This window comes from Chanodichthys erythropterus, chromosome 10, assembly GCF_024489055.1.
Source record: "Chanodichthys erythropterus isolate Z2021 chromosome 10, ASM2448905v1, whole genome shotgun sequence".
Taxonomy (NCBI): domain Eukaryota; kingdom Metazoa; phylum Chordata; class Actinopteri; order Cypriniformes; family Xenocyprididae; genus Chanodichthys; species Chanodichthys erythropterus.
The window spans coordinates 59,946,292-59,965,832 of NC_090230.1; the positions used below are offsets into that span (position 1 = coordinate 59,946,292).

Below are 19,541 nucleotides of genomic sequence, written 5' to 3' on the forward strand. Positions count from 1 at the left end.
ATAGTTTTTTTGTGTTTATAAATATACCGTTTGCACCTAGATCCAAACTTCAATGTAGGGCTGTAACAGTATGAGATTTTCACGGTAAGATAAACATCTTATGATGATAACCGGTATTAAACAATCATTTATTATTATTATCATCAGAATGATAATAATAAAATGCCCATTAAATTAATGAAAACAGGTTTTTTGGTTGATGAAATACTTTATTATAAGAAACGTCCCTGAAGGAGGGAACGGAGACATACGTCAGTAGTGACTGACGAATTGGGATATCGCCAGAGAGCCCTATCAGCTTCGAGTGAACTGAAACAAGCAAATGGAATTGGCGTGCGATATTTGCATAATGCGCATCACCTCCGCCAGGAGGGTATAAATAGGGAAGCGGATGCAATCGCACTCTGTTTTTCGCTAAGGGGACAACCTAGAGTCTGCACTACAGCGAAGGCACAGGAACTGTGGTGACGGGACATACGTCTCCATTATATACGTAACCGAGATGTTCCCTTCCAGTCACACAGTTACACATATGGACTGGCCATGGGCAGTACGCATATGGAGTCCCTGGGAAGGCTCCAGCCTAGAGATAGGGGGAGACTCATCTGGCAGGTGACAGCAGAGCTGGCTCTGCTTAGGGAAAGACACAGGCTCACCAGGGGGAGTTTGACCATGGACAATACACATATGGGACCACTCACGTGGAGGGGTCACGACATATGGCACCCAGCCAAACCTCAACGTAGATACGGAGATTTGGCCTGGCATCAGACACTCCGCAACGGCCGAGCCGCAAGGGGAGGCGGAGGAACTCGACAGGGTTTGCCAAGCGGGGAACTCTGCTGGAGTAATGGATGCACTTATCTGGCCCAGGGGGCGGGAATGGCCTTGCAAGCCGATGCTAGAACGGGTTCTTCGTGTTTACCGGCTACTGGAAGCGAGTACACGGGAATATACCGGTTTCACACTAAGGCTATAGAATCTAGCGAATGTGTTGTGTGTTGCCCAGCCCGCAGCTCTACAGATATCTGTCAGCGAAGTGCCCAGGAAGAGGCAACTCCTCTAGTGTAGTGAGCTCTTAACCCGAGCGGGCAAGGCACGCATTGGGACTGATAAGCCAAGGCGATGGCATCCACTATCCAGTGGGCCATCCTCTGCTTGGAGACAGCCTTTCCCTTCTGCTGGCCTCCGTAACAGACAAAGAGCTGATCTCAGATCCTAAAGCTTTGCGTTCTATCCATGTACAGGCGCAGAGCACGGATGGGTCAGAGCAAAGCCAGGGCTGGGTCTGCCTCTTCTGAAGGCAGCGCTTGCAGGTTCACTACCTTATCTCTGAAGGGAGTGGTAGGAACCTTGGGCACATATCCAGGCTGGGGTCTCAGGATAACGTGAGAGTCACCGGGCCTGAAATCCAGGCACGATTCGTCGACCGAAAATGCATGTGGGTCCCCTACCCTCTTCACAGAGGCCAATGCAACCAGGATGATGGTCTTAAGTGACAGTACTTTTAACTCCACTGACTGCAAAGGCTCGAAGGGATGACCCCGGAGAGATGTAAGTACCAGGGAGATATCCCAAGAGGGTATAGAACAGTGGTCTCAAACTGCCGGCCCACGGGCCATTTACGGCCCGCCCTCCCCCTCTACCCGGCCCGCAACTGATCTCAAAAATAAAACACAATCCGGCCCGCTAAATTATAATTATTATTATTCTCTAGTTGCTACCGGTCTGATATGCAAAGAAAAAGTCGCCGTTCTATGGGGGCATTCACATATCACTTCACATAAGCGGCTGCGCCGCATTCTCCTTCTTTCCAATGCGCTTTCGCTCCTGTCGTTGCTATGCAACCATGAGCCACCAGCCACGCTCTCAACCGTGTCGCTTCTATTATGAGCGCGCTTGCCTAAATTACAGTAAAAGCACTCGACTTTAAGTCACGAGCGTCGATTTAAACCACCGAAATGCGTCTGATGCAGCCATTAAACGTTACCGATGCTCAAACGGCATCTTGGACAAATGCGCTGCCAGGTGTCTGTCAAGAAACAGAAGAGTGTACAAATGTATTCAGGGATTGTATTTGTTCAGTACAGTGTTGGTCAGTGCAAAAATTTAATGTTATTTAAGCTAACATAAAGTAAGGTAAAATACTTCCACTAAATATTAAAAACTAATAATATATGTAGCAATAAGAGATTTTTATTTTTTGGCAAAATAAAGTTGATAGTATTTTGTTTATTTCTGACCCCTCCACGCCACAAGTGTTGATGGTTTTGTTCCTAAATTACAAATTTTTTTATTCCATGCACCTTGTTGGATGTGAGAAGTTGCACCAGACTATTGCAATTAATAGTATATTAGTAGTATTATATTAGTATATTAGTAGTATTATATTAGTCATATAATTAAACTCAATGAGAGAGATACTGCTGTTTACATTTAGTATGGTAAATAAAATATTTATAGTATAGGTATAAAGATATTTAAGTAGGCAAATTTAATGTAAATGAGTAATGCAAAGGAAAGTAAATTTTCTGAAATGTTGCGCTTTCTTGCGCTTGAATGTTAATATGGCCCTCCTATGAGGTGTCAATCACAGAAACGGCCCCCCGCCAATTTGAGTTTGAGACCCCTGGTATAGAGGAAGGGTGAGGCGGATTCAGTCTCCTCGCCCCACCTCAGGAACCTGACGATCAGGTCGTGCTTCCGATGCTGCAATCAACATCTGGTCATCCATCGGTGCACCAAAGGAAACGACTGGTCGCTCAACAGAGGGACCAGCATGATCCTCCGGTAACACCACAGGCTGCAGTGTTGCAGAGGGGACAGGGGCCTGCCGAGCTCCATGAAGCCCTGACCATAATCCTCAAGTCACCCTCCCTACATGCTGCCATGCCACTCCCCTGGCTGGAGCCAGAAAAAATGGCCGTACGGGGCATAGGGGAGGGACCCTTGCCCCTTGAGAACCAAAGAACAAGAGTCTAGACCTCAACACTGAGATAGTCATGTTCCCGCAGTGAGAACATAAACTATCCATAAAAGCTGCCTAAGCATGCTGAATGCCCAGGCATGCGACACAGCGATTGTGACCATCAGCGGGGACCAGGGAACGACCTCATCCAGTAATGCACAGACGAAATGACATCTTGAAAAAGACTCAGGGTTTGCTGTGAAGCTCTTTTAGAAGGGGGAAATTCAGCTGTGTTCTATTGTGCTCCCTGAGTCACACGCACAGAGGAACTGGCCCAAATCGCAAACCAACAGGGCAAATGATGCTGTGAAAACAGCAGTTGAGAGCTGTATAAATAGCTTGAGGGCTCACACTGGAAAGCTTGCGGCTTTGCTGTAATGTGCCTTCACACCAACACATGTAGAAACGGCTCTTCAAAGGCTTGAGAAGTCACTCTCAGTCTAATAGCAGGAACACATTAGTTAAAATGTTAACTAATGAAGACATATGTTTCAAACTTTTTCTGAACAATACCAAATAATCAGAACATTTCTAATAATTAGGGCATGAGGTAGTCCAGATTAAAATATAAGGTTTGAAAATAGACTTTTAAGTCTTTTGGTCTTTTTAAGTATTTGGTGATGAACAACATTGAGATTACAAAAACATTAATGGCTGTTTGAAGCATTTTAAAAAACTTAACTAGCGCAGTTGCTTTGTTTACGCGGTTTCCGTGGTAACTGCTGCATTCTGCTGTTCCATCAGCGCCCTCTGCTGTCAGAGAGTGAACGCACACTTTTATTCAGCACGTCTCCTTCACTCTTTCCGCCATGTGCTTCTCGTGCACATTGGGATTGTTTACATCTGAGCGCGTGTTCTTTTGAGGCAGAATACAGCAATGTTTTGCATTTTATACGGTTGATGGGTAAAGTATTCTTAATTGCATTATAAAAAAATTAATAATTGGTAATAAATTATTATTTACGGTATATTGAAATGCCCACGATAACAATATTGTGCATATTCATTATCACGATTTATCGCATTACCGAATATCGGCACAAGTCTAGTTGACATTTTTGCAGATTTATTAAAAAAGAAAAACTGAAATATCACATGGTCCTAAGAAGTATTCAGACCCTTTACTGTGACACTCATATATTTAACTCAGGTGCTGTCCATTTCTTCTGATCATCCTTGAGATGGTTCTACACCTTCATTTGAGTCCAGCTGTGTTTGATTATACTGATTGGACTTGATTAGGAAAGCCACACACCTGTCTATATAAGACCTTACAGCTCACAGTGCATGCATGTCAGAGTAAATAAGAATCATGAGGTCAAAGGAACTGCCTTAAGAGCTCAGAGACAGAATTGTGGCAAGGCACAGATCTGGCCAAGGTTACAAAAAAAATTCAGCTGCACTTAAGGTTCCTAAGAGCACAGTGGCCTCCATAATCCTTAAATGGAAGACAATTGGGACGACCAGAACCCTTCCTAGAGCTGGCCGTCCGGCCAAACTGAGCTATTTGGGGAGAAGAGCCTTGGTGAGAGAGGTAAAGAAGAACCCAAAGATCACTGTGGCTGAGCTCCAGAGATGCAGTCGGGAGATGGGAGAAAGTTGTAGAAAGTCAACCATCACTGCAGCCCTCCACCAGTCGGGGCTTTATGGCAGAGTGGCCCGACGGAAGCCTCTCCTCAGTGCAAGACACATAAAAGCCTGCATGGAGTTTTTTTTAAAAAAAAAAACACCTGAAGGACTCCAAGATGGTGAAAAATAAGATTCTCTGGTCTGATGAGACCAAGATAGAACTTTTTGGCCTTAATTCTAAGCTGTATGTGTGGAGAAAACCAGGCTCTGCTCATCACCTGTCCAACACAGTCCCAACAGTGAAGCATGGTGGTGGCAGCATCATGCTGTGGGGGTGTTTTTCAGCTGCAGGGACAGGACGACTGGTTGCAATCGAGGGAAAGATGAATGCGGCCAAGTACAGGGATATCCTGGACGAAAACCTTCTCCAGAGTGCTCAGGACCTCAGACTGGGCCGAAGGTTTACCTTCCAACATGACAATGACCCTAAGCACACAGCTAAAATAACGAAGGAGTGGCTTATGATAGCTACCTGAATCGTAACGAATCACTGTTCGCCAGAGGAGAACTGTCCCCCAACTAAGCCTTACGTATAAAGGTATTGGGTTTTTCCCAAGGTTTTTTTCTCCATTTTAACACCTATTTGCCACCTGTTGGAGTTTGGGTTCCTTGCCACTGTCGCCTTTGGCTTGCTTAGTTGGGGACACTTGAGATTTGATATTCAACAGTGTTTTGATTTGCCTGCATTGACACCATTTTCTTTAAGAGCTGCTGTGCAGCCAAAATTATATACCAGTTATCTCTGTAAAGCTGCTTTGACACAATCTGCATTGTAAAAAGCGCTATATAAATAAAGGTGACTTGACTATAAAATAAATGAACTGAGATTGCATTTATGTCAGGGTTATGTCCTGTTTTATCTGTTTCCTTTGTTTCAGTTTCTAGTTTCTATTTAGTCTCCTAGGTTACTCATTGTTTGATTATCGTTTGCACCCGATGTTCATTTAGTTGATTGGTTTGTTCAGTATATTTAAGATCTGTGTTTCCTTCTGTTCATTGACAGTTCTCGTCACATTTACATTGGATGTTCTCTTTGTGTTCTTAGTTCTTGAGTTCATTGTAAATAAACCTTTTAACTGCTTTTATCCTTCGCTTAACTTTATTTCACCCATCTGTGACAATTTACAGGGGTTTTGAAATAAAATGTAATGCTGGATGTGTCCTTGTGTTGTGATTGTAAAGCATCATATGAAAAATTAAAATAAGATTCAAATGGAATCGTAACCCTGCAACATGCTAAGGAAAGAGACAATGAGGACAACGTTTTTTTCCCCTTTTTTTCAGGATGTGTAGGAGTTGGCACAAGGGCTCATGATAAATGAAAGCTCATGGTTGTGTAATGCAGAACACATGTCAAGCTGCGCAGGACAGCTCAGACTACCTGAGTCATTCTCTCTCCAGACGGCTTCCATGTGCTGCTGCTTTGCTGGTGCTCTTTTAAACATCATTATATTAAACATGTTTATTTGTTCGTTTTGTAGAGGATCAGTATAGGTCATTAAAATTCTTCTGGAGATGGTAAACAATCAGTCGGCTAATTCTAAATGCACAAATGTTTTGTGTTCATGCTATACTTATGCTTCCCATTAATATCTGGCTGGACTTTGTTTTCTTTGTTCTATATATTGTTCCCCCAAAATCAACTTCAGAAAATTGCAATCTCCTATCTCGTCCACTTTATTGGGACTGACAGTATATCAGATGGAATAATCGTTTCATTAGTTGCCATGGGTAAGTAATTATTACTTGCCTAAGAGATTTTAGGATCATTAAGATTTGTTTGCATTGTCACCATATTTTCATGACAAGTACTATAAGGACTATTCTCATCACTGAAATGTAAAAAAAAAAAAAAAAAATCTAATTCTTATTACTGTCACGGAGGCAAGTCCATCTTCAACACCAGACCCGTTAGCTCCACCCACTCGATAAGCCTCACCTGAATACCTGCACACTTGCACCGGCTCATCAGCACACAGTTCAGAAGCAGTCACACATCCCTTCACATTCATCTGGTCTTGTTGATCACTACAGCTCAACTTTCCTGACTTCTTACCTCTTTGTCTCACAATTGAGATTCCTCACCTTCACTTCATCGTCCTTCGTCATCCCTCATCTTCACTCCAGATCATCTGCTATTCTTCAGACTGACGGTTACCAGCATCTACAAATACAAATAGACTGTTATCTTCAAGCTAAGTTCTTTCAACCTGTCATTATTCAATTTACTGACCTGTTTATTCTCCCGCTCTCTGCCACCTGCCAAAATAAACCTTTGTGAACTGTATTACCTGTGTTGTCTCCTCCTGTCCGCTGAGAATTACTAAGTGAAGAAATAACTGTATTAGTTAAATATTTATAAATTTTCTTTGTGTTGATGTGCTTTCTTTATTTATACTACATAGGCATACATTTTCTTAATGCTGTCTGTCTCTTTGTCTATCAGCTGTATGTTTCATCATCATCGCAGACACATGTACAACAGCATTACACCATTTCTAGATTCTGTCATTAAGAGAAAACTAATCATTTTTGTCCACTAATCATACTTGCCTGGTGAATAACATGTTATTGTGATTCTGATTTTATTGATATATCAGATTACCGAACAGGCCCGTGCTTCATCCAGGTCCGCAACAGGAAGTGTGCAGGTCAGGGCAGTGGATTTGTATGCAGTAAGGCACTGTGCTGTGCCACGGTGGGTCAAGCATGGGGTCACACATGTGAGCTGTGCCTACCTCTCAGCTTGTCCTGCAGCAGAGGGTTCATCCCAAACACCCGCACAGGAGCCTGCCAAGGTCAGGACTGATTTTATTACATTATTAAAGTATGTAAAGTACAGTACTGTATCAATGTCAATTGCTTTGTGAAAGTTATTTATGCATTTATACTTTCAGCATGGAATTTTAGTGATCTTTCATTTAGCTGACACTTTTTATCAAAAGTGACTTGAAAATAAGAAATTCTACAACACAAGTAAATGATCCTACCGAGAAATATGAGAATGGCAGGTTGAAAACGCATATATATTTTTGGAATTCTGTTTTGTGGTGCTGGTAGCACAGAAATCACATACTTTAGCTTAAAGATGAGCATGAGACTACAATTCCATAAAAGTGTTGATGGGAGTGTGAAGTTCTGTGGCTGATCTCCTGACGATGAGCAAATTAAAGAAGACAGACATAGCAGCTCATTTACATAATGACCAACGCAGTCTACCAATAGCAGCACAAATTAGCATAGGGTCACAAACAAGCAGTGCCGCTGATAAGAACTTCTAACAACACAGGCGCAGCAAATAATAAAAAAAAAGTGGCTTGGCCAATGATATTTTCAGATAACGTCTTCCTCTAGCATTCCAAATAAATTAACATAAGTGGAGAAAATTCTCTCCCTTCTATCACATGCTCTCTGTTCTCTGCGGTTCCTCCTCCTACAGCAACTATCACAGCATGTCAAGCACTAAATAGGTTAAGACATGTTTTTTTGGGGCGTTAAATAATGGCACAATTACAAGTAAACTGACTTCCGCAAACCTTTAAATACTCTACTCCTATAATTTTTGCATTTGAAAGTTAAGTTCATACAAATGTATATGCAATAAGATCAGCCGCAAAAATAACCATGTCCATGCCTTTGTCATGGATATGGACTAAAAACAACACTTTTGTTCTGTTTTGTTAACTTGTTAACTAAAAATGGAAAACGTTTTATCTGTTTTGGCCATTCATTTACATGACATGATGGGTTTCAAAGTGCAAGTTTTTGAAAATGATACCTGAGAATGGTGAGCAGCAAGAATTCCTTAGATATCCAAATACATCAGACACCAGTCATGCCAGAGGCATTCCCCATAGTGACCCCTAGGGGATGCAGCACGAGTTCCCTTTCGAAAGGGAACTTTGATATTCAACATAATACAATGTCATAGATCACTATTTTCCAGAGACATGAAATTAGATCAATTAACATCAAAACTGTTTTGCCCCATTTTACCCCATTTTACCCCATGTTACCCTCTATGTATTAAAGAGCTAACAGTCTTTTCAACCACACAGTCTGTGTTACAAATATTCAAATGATCACAGAAGTACTGGGATAAAAGTTTATAGCTCATATATAAACACTGATGTCTTTGGAAGCAATCAAAATAGAGCAAATCACCTTTTGAAAGTAACTTGGTGTTTCAAAAAAATGATTGTATCGATTACGAGTGACTCATTGAATCATTCATTCAAACCATTTTTTTTAAAGTAATTGCAGAAATTTGAATTTTGTCAGAACATCTAGTAAATTACATGGTATTTTGTTTAGTTGTCCGTTCAGAATCATGGGAAAATTGTGATCTCTATTTGAAACAAAAAAATCATAATTCTCAATTTATCCAGAATCGTGCAGCTCTAAGTATCATTTATTTGATTTTGGATTTACCCATCTCACTGTGTGATATGATAAATGTAACTCTTTTAAAAACAACAGTGTCTTGATTATCAGTCTACTCTAGACTGCAGCCTGCCTTTTGCAAACTCATTTTCTACACTTCATGAGAAAATTATTTTAAGGTAATTGCTGGTACATTAAGTGTACAATGTTTTCTCTTTGGCCAGATGTTGATGAATGTAAGGTTGTGCCTGACCTGTGTAAAGGAGGAAGGTGCATCAACAGAGTGGGTTCATATCAGTGCCAGTGTCCGGCGGGTTACCAGCAGCACATGAGCTCGCTGAAGTGTGAGGGTGAGTAACATACTGTTAGTATGTTTATTTTAAATCAGAAACCATGACGAAAGGAGAATAATAGCATGCTTAACTAAAGAAGAGACTGCAGCATACAATCTCGACTATATAGAATTCTTAAAACCAAAATGTATTGTCTGATCATGACCCACTGATGATAACACAGAAAAAGACAGGTATTTTGTGACCAGGAGGTTATAATTGAACTCCAGGAGAAATGTCTCTTTATCAACACACACATTCTAGCTGATCCCTTTCATTAAAGACACTCTTCTCATGTACAGCTGTTCACTGTATTTTTCTCTTTCCCTGCCATGCAGGACCAAAACAACAATAAACCAGCTTGACTTGATAATTCTAAGTAAAGTCTATTTCAGTTTATACTGCAATAAAATCCCTCAGATGTGGATGAATGCTCCATCATCCAGCATGTGTGTGATGGCGGACGCTGCATTAATTCAGCGGGCAGTTTCTCCTGTGTGTGTCCTCCTGGATACGTGCCATCTGTAGACCGGACACGCTGCCTTGGTGAGTTAGACAGCGAATGACTCTTCTGTGCTGTATAAATGTAAGTGCTGATTTGACTGTTACCAACTTTATACTAAAGACTTTGAAACCCCTTTTCAAAATGACTATTGTATATGGTGTGTGTGCTTTGTACAGCTTTATGCAGCACTTGTTAATTAATAATAATTCATTACATTTATATAAAGCGCTTTTCTCAACACTCAAAAAGCTTTACATGTGGAAGGGGAGGGCATGGGCGACATTTGACTCACGATTTAGCGGGGTGGGGATGGGGGGATTACCTGCATCAAGTTTGCTTGTTACTTGTTTATTTGCTCATTTATTTAATAATTTATGTAATTTTATTATCACAGGATATGACGAGCACGATTTGTGAATCATTATCTATCATTTTGCAAGCAACTGGTGATAAAGAAAAATGCCACGTTGCAATATTGAAAATATTTCCATTTTAAACCATGAAGGCGAGCCAGTGGATATATCACAAACAACCTGCAAACTTTGTGTGAGAGTTATGTGGGTGAAGAAGTCTCAAATGCCAGTCAATTATTTACTACAGAAAATGAAAGTAAAAACTGGCTGAGCTTTTGGTATGCTGCATTATTCTCTTAGAGACAATAACAGATGAATCAAATTTAATATAAAATTCTTAATATTTCTCTTGTGGAAGAATTTTGTGTTAAACAAGTTGTTTTTTAAGGAGTAAGGAATAAGCCATCTAACTAATCTTTTATTGTCCTCGCAGTGCATTGGTTATGCGCTATGATATTTTGCGACAAATTAATTGCAATATTAATTTAATAATAAAAGTAGCATAATAAGAAGAATAATTTAATAGCCCTGTGTGCCCGTCCGCTATACGCCACTGTGAAGGAATAAACTGCATTCACCAGGCACTGCATCAAAGCGATTTACTGTTTAATCCAAATCCACATGCATGGACCATTCAGTGTTCAGTACTGCAATGTCCGACTCTCTCCTGTCTCATGGTCATTCTCATTTGTTTTCAGTCGGCACAACCAAGAAAAAAAATCTTTCACATAATGCCGTGTTCATCGGCATAGTCAAGACTTAAAAGAGGTTGCCAATTTTTACTAGACTGTTGACTAGCTTTGACTCTCTGAACAGTGGCAGTCTGCAGACAAATTTTTGTGACCACGGACTGTGCGAGTACAACAGCGCACATGCGAGTGAATTGAGAGCTTGAAAAATCCACTAGATAGTGCGCAGGCGCTGAACGCGTCTTTCCGCGCTCATGAGCAAATGAGTATCTTTTAAAGGCTTGCGTGCTCAACTGTGCATGAGACGGAGTGGGACATGGAAAATTAAGTGTAACCGGGCCTCCAAATTATAGTGGAGCTGACAACTCACACTGGGAAAAATATTAGGGGGCATCTGCCCCCCCCCTTGCCCCACCCTAATATCGCCCATGGAAGAGGGAATCTTCTCAACCACCACCAATAGGCAGCATCCACCTGGATGATGCGACATCATAGTGAGCCAGAATGCAGAGGAGACCGAGTGATGAAGCCAATCAGTATGGGAATGATTAGGAGGCCAATGGGCGGAAAAGACAGAAAAAGACATTCTGTTTTTTTTTTGTTTTTTTTTATGACCACAGGGAGTCAGGACTGGGGTGTTAGGACCCACATAGACCACAGGGTGAGCACTTGGCCTCACTAGCACCTCTTCCAGCATCAGACTAGTCTGCCATCCAGGTACTGACCAGGCTCAACCCTGCTTAGCTTCAGTGGGCAACCAGGCAAGAGCTGCAGAGTGAAAGCTGCTTGTTGAGGCATGTGGTGAATTCTGTGTTTAGCCAGACATCACAGCGTTTTTAACACCTCAGCCTGTAATTAGCCATGCAGCTTTCCAGACAGAGAGAAAATACACCAAATACACATATGCATTCTGTCATTCATTTATCAGATGCAATAGGGCTTTACTGAAATGTTGTGTTCTCCCACTCTGCACCATCACACTCCTACTGAAAGGCAATAGCCTTAGGCAAGAAAAGGTTTCCTTCTCATTAGACATTTGGCAGGCATGAAAACAGTTAAACGTGCAAACCTTTTGAAATATAAAGTATTGACAGAGAGCGTGGATAGATGCCTCTATTTGAGCATTCAGTCACTTGCATATGTGCAGTTGTTCATCAGGCTGCACGCAAATAGTGTATCAGTGGACTGTGCTGATGACAAAAATAATGTCACCCAAGATGGTGCAGAAAGAGCAGAAAGATGAAAAGGGAAGTATACTTTGGGCAGAGTAGTCTGTAAACTGTTGAACAACAACAATCCAACCATGTTTTGCTGAGGACTGCTGTCGATATCTTCACAGGGACACAGTGAACAAGAATGACACTGATGTGGTGTTATTTTTGTTTCTGACAATAGTGAGATATCTAGAAGAAATTGAAAAGAAAAAAAAGAGTTGCAAATGAAAGAGAACAAACGCCACATCAGACCTGCTTCTGTTATAGAGGGTATATGGACAGAGGAAGTAAAGAGAGGGGAACTCTGCGACCTCCTTTATGCAGCAGATCAGTGCCAGAGCATGTGTGGATCCGTCTGTCTCTCTATCATGTCTGAGGAATTCTGAAAGTATCCTTTGATTTTAATGAAAGCACATGTACAAACCGCATCCATAAGCGCAGATGTTATGGAATGCTACAGTTCAAAGGAATTTCCCGTTCCATAGATACAGTTTATACTTATACCTGTGTGTAGTATTGGTTAATACAGTTACAATCCATCAATAATTGCAGGATTATCCAGAGGTACTCATGCTACTACAAAGTATCTTAACAGCCTTCTATGTACTTCACTATATGCGTAAATGAAGGGCAGACACACATATGTAATAGAGACTTTAATCTAGCATATTACCTTGAAGTGGAAAATATGGTTTTACCAGTTTTCAGTTTGTTCATAACCAGGGGCTCAAATGTTCAAACGAATATGGACGTTTCATGAAGCACCTTTACTATCTGTTTTTCATTTATGCATCTTCAGTATTTTGGACTAAATGTCTTTCTCTCATTGTGCATAAGTGTGTGTTTGTATGTTTTTCAGACCAGCACACGGGCGTCTGTTTTGCGTCAGTTGTGAATGGACGCTGTGCTCAGGAAATCAGAGGACGCTTCAGTAAAATCCAGTGCTGTTGTGACCGTGGCCGCTGCTGGAGTCAAAGGACAGCTCTTCAAATGTGTCCTGTACCAGGATCAGGTGATTAATACACACCCTCATATAGGCTCATATCATACTGATTTTGCTATTTATTTTTATTTATTATTTTATTATTTGCTATATTTTAGTGTACTTTTTTTCTTGTACCAGTTAACATTAAGTTTAAACTTTTAATTTTCAATTTAATGATTTGACATGTTTATATTTTAATGATATTTGCACATAATGTATGCTATAGAATAGCTGTCACACTCTTAGGCATGTGCGTAGCAAACAAACAGACAAAGAGTCAGAAAGATAAAAATCCAATAAAGGCTGATGAACACACCATAATATAAACGTGACCAGACAAAGACTAAGGCTGTGTCCGAAATCGCTCCCTATACCCTTAAATAGGTCACTATTTGAGGGGGCAGCCATTTGTAGTGATGTCCAAAGCCATAGTGGATGTTATTAAGTGCACTCATTCAATCCCCAGTGCACTCTTTCAATAATGAGTGTACACTCAATGGCTAGAGAATACCCATAATGCAATGTGAGAGTCGTGCCATGTGCTGAATGAATTGCAGCGTCTGACCAGAGGATGCCAACCACAGCTGAATCATCCATCCATCCACTTCCCAGTGTGGCTACAGCAAAATATCATACAGGTATATATTCATTTTTACTTGATTATTAAGTTGTTTAATTAAGGTTTATACATGCTAGTTTTCATGGCAGAATTAAAGATACATTTTTTTCATTACTATTGGTGCTGCCAGTTTGTAAAGTTTCAAATGATTATTAAACAGCAAGCACAAACTATGCAAAAGCAGCAGCCCTTCTGGATCACTTAGTGTCTGAATTCACTTACTCGTTTTCATTCACTCCTTCAAGAGGACTATATTAGTGGAGCAATGTAGGGAATAGTGAATGAGGGTATAGAGGCAATTTTGAACACAGCATAAGTGAACAGCAGGAACATAAAGGATTAGTTCACTTTCAACTGAAAATTACCCCAAGCTTTACTCACCCTCAAGCCATCCTAGCCGTATATGACTTTCTTCTTTCTGATGAACACAATCGTAGATATATTAATAAATATCCTGACGCATCCAAGCTTTTTAATGGCAGTGAGCGATACCAACGAGTATGAAGCTGAAGAAACTGCATCCATCCACATCCACATCCGTCCATCATAAACTTATTCCACATGGCTATTCAATATACGGAAAAAGCTTAACTGACTCAATGCCAGTTCCGTTTCTTTTTTAACTTGAATACAAAGAGCGGTCTGGCAGAAGCTAGATATTTTACTTCATAACTTATGGATATTTTTTTTTACACAAATGTATCGATTCGCTTGAGAAGACCTTTATTAACCCTTTGGAGTCTGAGGCTGATTTAGGGTCCTGGTGTAGTTTTGACATTCCCTGACATTTGTGCTTTTTTCAGTTGTTTATAAACATATTAAAGAGTTGCCCTCATGACTCACCCTCATGTCGTTCCAAACCCGTGAGACCTCCGTTCATCTTCGGAACACAGTTTTAAGATATTTTAGATTTAGTCCAAGAGCTTTCTGTCCCTCCATTGTAAATGTATGTACGGTAGAATGTCCAGAAAGGTAATAAAAACATCATCAAAGTACTCTATGTGACATCAGTGGGTTAGTTAGAAGTTTTTGAAGCATCGGAAATACATTTTGGTCCAAAAATAACAAAAACTACGACTTTATTCAGCATTGTATTCTCTTCCGGAATCCTTTCCATTGAATTGATTCCATTGAATTGGTTCCATTGAATCCTTTCATCTGTCGGCATTGTCGGCATTACGATTCCTGTATGGAGATTCCTGCCTAAAGTATTGCGGTCATGGATCAAAAAATAATATGTGTGAATCAAAAATTTAAAAACACATGTAAAAATATATAACAAAAACTTAGAAAATAATGTAAAATGATCAGAATGGCAAAGAATGTGGTCACAGATCGAAAAACAATAAGCGTGAATCGAAAAATTAAAAGTGCATTTAAAAAAATAACAAGCATGTTGTTTTCCTTGCTTTTATTACTCTTTACTTTGTGCTCTCTTACATTTTCTGCTCATATTTTACTCTTTTGTACGCTTTTGCTGTTTTTCTCTTTGCTCTTCTTTCCATGTTCCGCTTTTGCATTTCCAAATGTTGCAGTTCGAATTTCATGTAAATTAGGCCGGGCTTAAGCGTCACCATTGGTCCACTAGTTTGACAGCTCCGCCTCTAGCCAATCAATTGAAGAGAGGGAGATGACATCACTTCAATGCAACTCATGGCTACTGATGCTCAAACTCATACAGGGGAAGATAACCATCACAGCTGGCAATTTCCGAGCTGGGGTAAAATCTTTCTGTGGCAGGACACCATTATACTGTATATGTGCCTTCAACTCAACCTGTCACCAGTATATACGTCCACCTGGCAATCATTTATTGTTAAATTCACCATCCTAACAACAACCTGTCACAGTTGTACCTGTCTGACGATTCATCTCTGTTATATTCACCTTTAATGCACATACCACTGGACCTGGCATAAAGAATTTAGGGATAAAAAAACTTACCATGGCACGACATACAATCCTCGGCTTGATCAAGTTGGTCCTCGAAATGGAATTTAATCTAGTCATGCTCTTTCTCTGAGGTAAATCCTTTTAGAATTATTCCTCTGCGCATCTCAAAACGATGAAAAGTACATGAAAATGACTAAGCTTGATGTGTTTTCCGAGCTGATGCGGGTGTTCACTCTCTGTTGCATGTATTGCCTCAGAATTTGCGTCTGAATAGCGTGCTCGTTTGAGTATATAGCTGAGTCGTGAACGACTGACATCACTCTCTTTTCAAACAGATTACATAAACAGAATATTTGTTTTCAATTTGACTTACATGATTTAAAACCTGACATTTCAACGTTTCTTTAGACATATGTCTCATTTTTGTGTGATAAGTATTTACTAAGTTACAGTTCATTTTCTGAGGGAGTATCAGATACTTCATTCAGAGAGAGATGACAGGTCACGCGTCATGTAAGTTTCTTTATTTTGCAAAAAGCACAACAATTAATTGTGTTCATCAGAAAGAAGAAAGTCATATACAGATAGGATGGATTGAGGTTGAGTAAAGCTTGGGGTAATTTTCAATTGAAAGTGAAATAATCACTTAAATACACAATGGCGTTGAGCTAAATGACAACCAGCTGTGATGATAGTTATTGTCCATGGTAACAGATGAGTGGTGGGAAAATCCAACAAAGGATCACATGAACTGAAGAAATACAAACAAAACTAAACTGAACATAATGGTGACAGAACACCCTCTCTGGCAAGGCATGACCTTGCACCGTAATTGACGAATAACAGAAGGAGAGATGGAGGTGGCCTAGGAGGTGGATGAAGAGGTAGCGCAGGCATGGTAACGGGACGGCAAAGGGATAGTGGTCAGTCCTGACGGAAGAGGGGTGACCGATGAACAGCGACGAATCCACAGCGGCAAAGATATATAATGTCCAATGGCACAGACCCAGAGCTTCCCAGTGCCGACATCCGATGGCGGAGTCGAGGGAGGGAGGAGCCAAGCTATAGATGGTGTGGCTATCGACATCTGGGGGCCGACCAATGGAGACGAGGCCGATGAATCCATAGGCACAGACGGAGGGTCGATGGAGCTGAGCATCATCGCAGGTTCCAGAGACCTGGGCACAGCCACGGTGACGAGCGCTGGAGGCAGAGCCAGAGTACCCGAGGACTGGGGTGTTGCCAGTGTGACTGAGGACGGCAGCGAGACTGAAGAGGAGGAGGAACCTGCTGCAGCTAAAGGGGTGGAGGGACAGAGCACAGCGGACAACCCGCAGGTCCGTGGCGGAAGTGGTGTGATGACTGACCAAGGGGGAGCACGTGGGATGAGAGAACCTGGTGGAGCCACTAGGTCGAGGGTCTCCGGTGGAGCCGATGGTGGAAGGAACCAAGGCGGAGACGGCAGGTTGACGGGCCGAAATGGAGTAAAGTGATCAGAGTCCGGAGGCGGAGCCATAGGATCCTTTCGCATGGGTGCTGTTGGTGGTTGTGTGACCTGCGGCTCAACGTTCATAGCAGGGACTCCCCGGAGATGGCACAGGGCTGAAACATCCGGCAGCGATGGGGCTGGAGGACTGGCTGAGCTCAGTGGTGGTGGCGATGAAAAGAGACTTGACAGAATGACAGTCATCATAACACAGTCCACACAGATTAATGCAAAGTATAAATCCCTGTCCATGAATCAGAGTCCTTAATGTTCTCCATAAGCAATAAAGGTTCAGATACTGGGTGGGATAGGGTTGGAGTCGACAAGTCCTCATTGAAGTGAATCAACCAGTCCTCCGTCTTCGTTTCCTTGGCCGTTGGTGTCGGAGGCTCACTCCCCTGGTCACATTCATGTTGGGGTTCCACCTCCGGGTGTGATGGTGATACCTGTCCTCTCTTCCTTGGGCTCTGGCTCACTCGTCATGGCGGGTTGGCATACACGATTCCTCCATGGACATAATGCTCTCTAGACACCTAATGACAGTTTCCCTCCAGTCCAGTCCTGTGGTGTCTGGGAGATCAATGGGGTGGTTGAAGGTAATCTCATCATCAAGGGAGCTGGTGATGGCTAGGTGACAAAAGTCCTTTACAAACAAAAAAAATCATGGCTCTCCTGAGCCAGGATAATAATTCTTGCCCTATTGTCCATCTTTTGTCGGTCTAGTCTTCTGTCATGCTCTCAGGTGTGTGCGTAGAAAACAAACTGATGAAGTACACAGCATGTATGAAAAAAGTTACCTGAGAGATAGAGTGAAAGAGAAAAAGAGAGAGAGAGCGAGAGAGAGGGCCAGAGAGTGCCCAAGAAAAGCCAAGAATCAAAAAGAGCCAGAGCAATAGTTACAATCTTCTATTATCCCTTCCTTGACCATGTGACTAAAACCCAAATGTGAGACATTCAAACTGACCAATCATAAGATTAAAACTTCGCCCACTGTACTAAAGGTGTGACCATTTGTAGACCCCCATGTACACACATCTTGGCCTACAGGGTTTGATCACTATCAACACCTTTGAGCCTTCCAAATGGCCCTTATAGCATGACAGAGGGGGTTGAAACAGTAAAGCAAATGTCTTTGTTCATTTTATATATTTTATAAAATATCTTTAGATATTTTCAACTCTACAAATGGTACTCTGTGCGTTTGCTCAGCAGCTGCTATGATACACTTGTTGCACGCTGAAGTAAGCTAGATCAATATTAGGCATGGTAAAACATGGTACTTGTTGTAAATCAAGAAAAAATGTTTAATGTAGTTCCAAACTTAGGTTTGGGAGGAGCCTAAAAATTCAGTCTTGTCAATCATCATTACGAGCGTATATAAGCAGCAGTCACTGCGTCATCACAGCGACAATTCTTCCAGCATTTGGCCCCACCCCGTCAGTTGAATGCATGTCCCAACCCGACGAGCTCCAGCTGCAATTTATCTTCAACAAAGAGTGTTCTGCAGAATACTCTTCCGTTCTGGTTCCCCTTCTGCACATAACAAGGGAATTTGAGCATGTCATCCTCGGCATCCTCCTGCAAATTTGTTCAGGCGCAGCCATTAAAACCCGCTCCTCCCACTCCTAGGCATTCGTGCACCCCAGCTCAGCTGCTTTCATTCTGTCAAGTGATTTGCCGCAGTGAACTTCCAATTTCCACAAAAGACAAAATCCCAGTTCTCTTTTTCCTCAATTCGCAAACTGGGCTATTGATCCGTCGCTCCTTGCGCTTCCTGTCTCTTCCAAGTATTTTAACCCAATGATTTTAATGATTTCATGCCTAAATGGTGAAGCTATGATAGACCTCATGGGCTGCTCGTTGCCTTCTGTCTTTCGGGTTTTATTTCCACACACAGCACGAAGGAAAAAGATCTACGTTTATTTATGAATGAACTGTTATGATATCCGCTCCAATCATTACAAAGCTCATGATAGCTTTCGTTAACTCTAAGTAATTTCACTTCACCTTCTAATCACTCTTCATCAGTGGACTAGACAACTACACTGCACTGTCTTTGCAACGGGATCGGATCCAGTAAGTGTATGCATCGCATAATATTGTGGATAGGCTCATTTGAATCAAGATCATCTGCCCTAAAATCTAAAATATTTATGCAAATTACTATGCTTTACTAATGTTTCGTGAATTTACGAACTAAAACGTGGTCCAAAGCCTAACATGTACACTGTTTGCATTTGCGTATGTGGCATTTATCTACAAAAACTCGGTAGATTTCTCTTATTAAAACAAGTATGCTTCTTCTATTCTGCTAGTTAAGATCTTCTCAAACTAGACATAACACAACAAGACCATCTGTTGAGCGTTTTTACAGATCACATTTTCAACTAAAATGGTCATTGTTTTTCTTTTCATGCCATGAAAATATGAGCATTTTTTTTATACATCAGCAAATTTAAAGCTGTTTTCAAAAAGTTGGTCATAT

General features: G+C 41.3%; 1 protein-coding gene across 1 annotated transcript in view; it reads left to right on the forward strand.

Moving 5' to 3' along the window:
- The window catches only part of LOC137028415 (fibrillin-2), a 148,856-nt gene that overhangs the window by 17,404 nt on the left and 111,911 nt on the right, over positions 1-19,541 (forward strand). The window contains exons 6-9 of the mRNA XM_067397170.1: positions 7,198-7,395; positions 9,205-9,330; positions 9,733-9,858; positions 12,933-13,085. Of these exons, the coding sequence (XP_067253271.1) occupies positions 7,198-7,395; positions 9,205-9,330; positions 9,733-9,858; positions 12,933-13,085 (603 nt within the window). The remainder of the gene's footprint in view (positions 1-7,197; positions 7,396-9,204; positions 9,331-9,732; positions 9,859-12,932; positions 13,086-19,541) is intronic.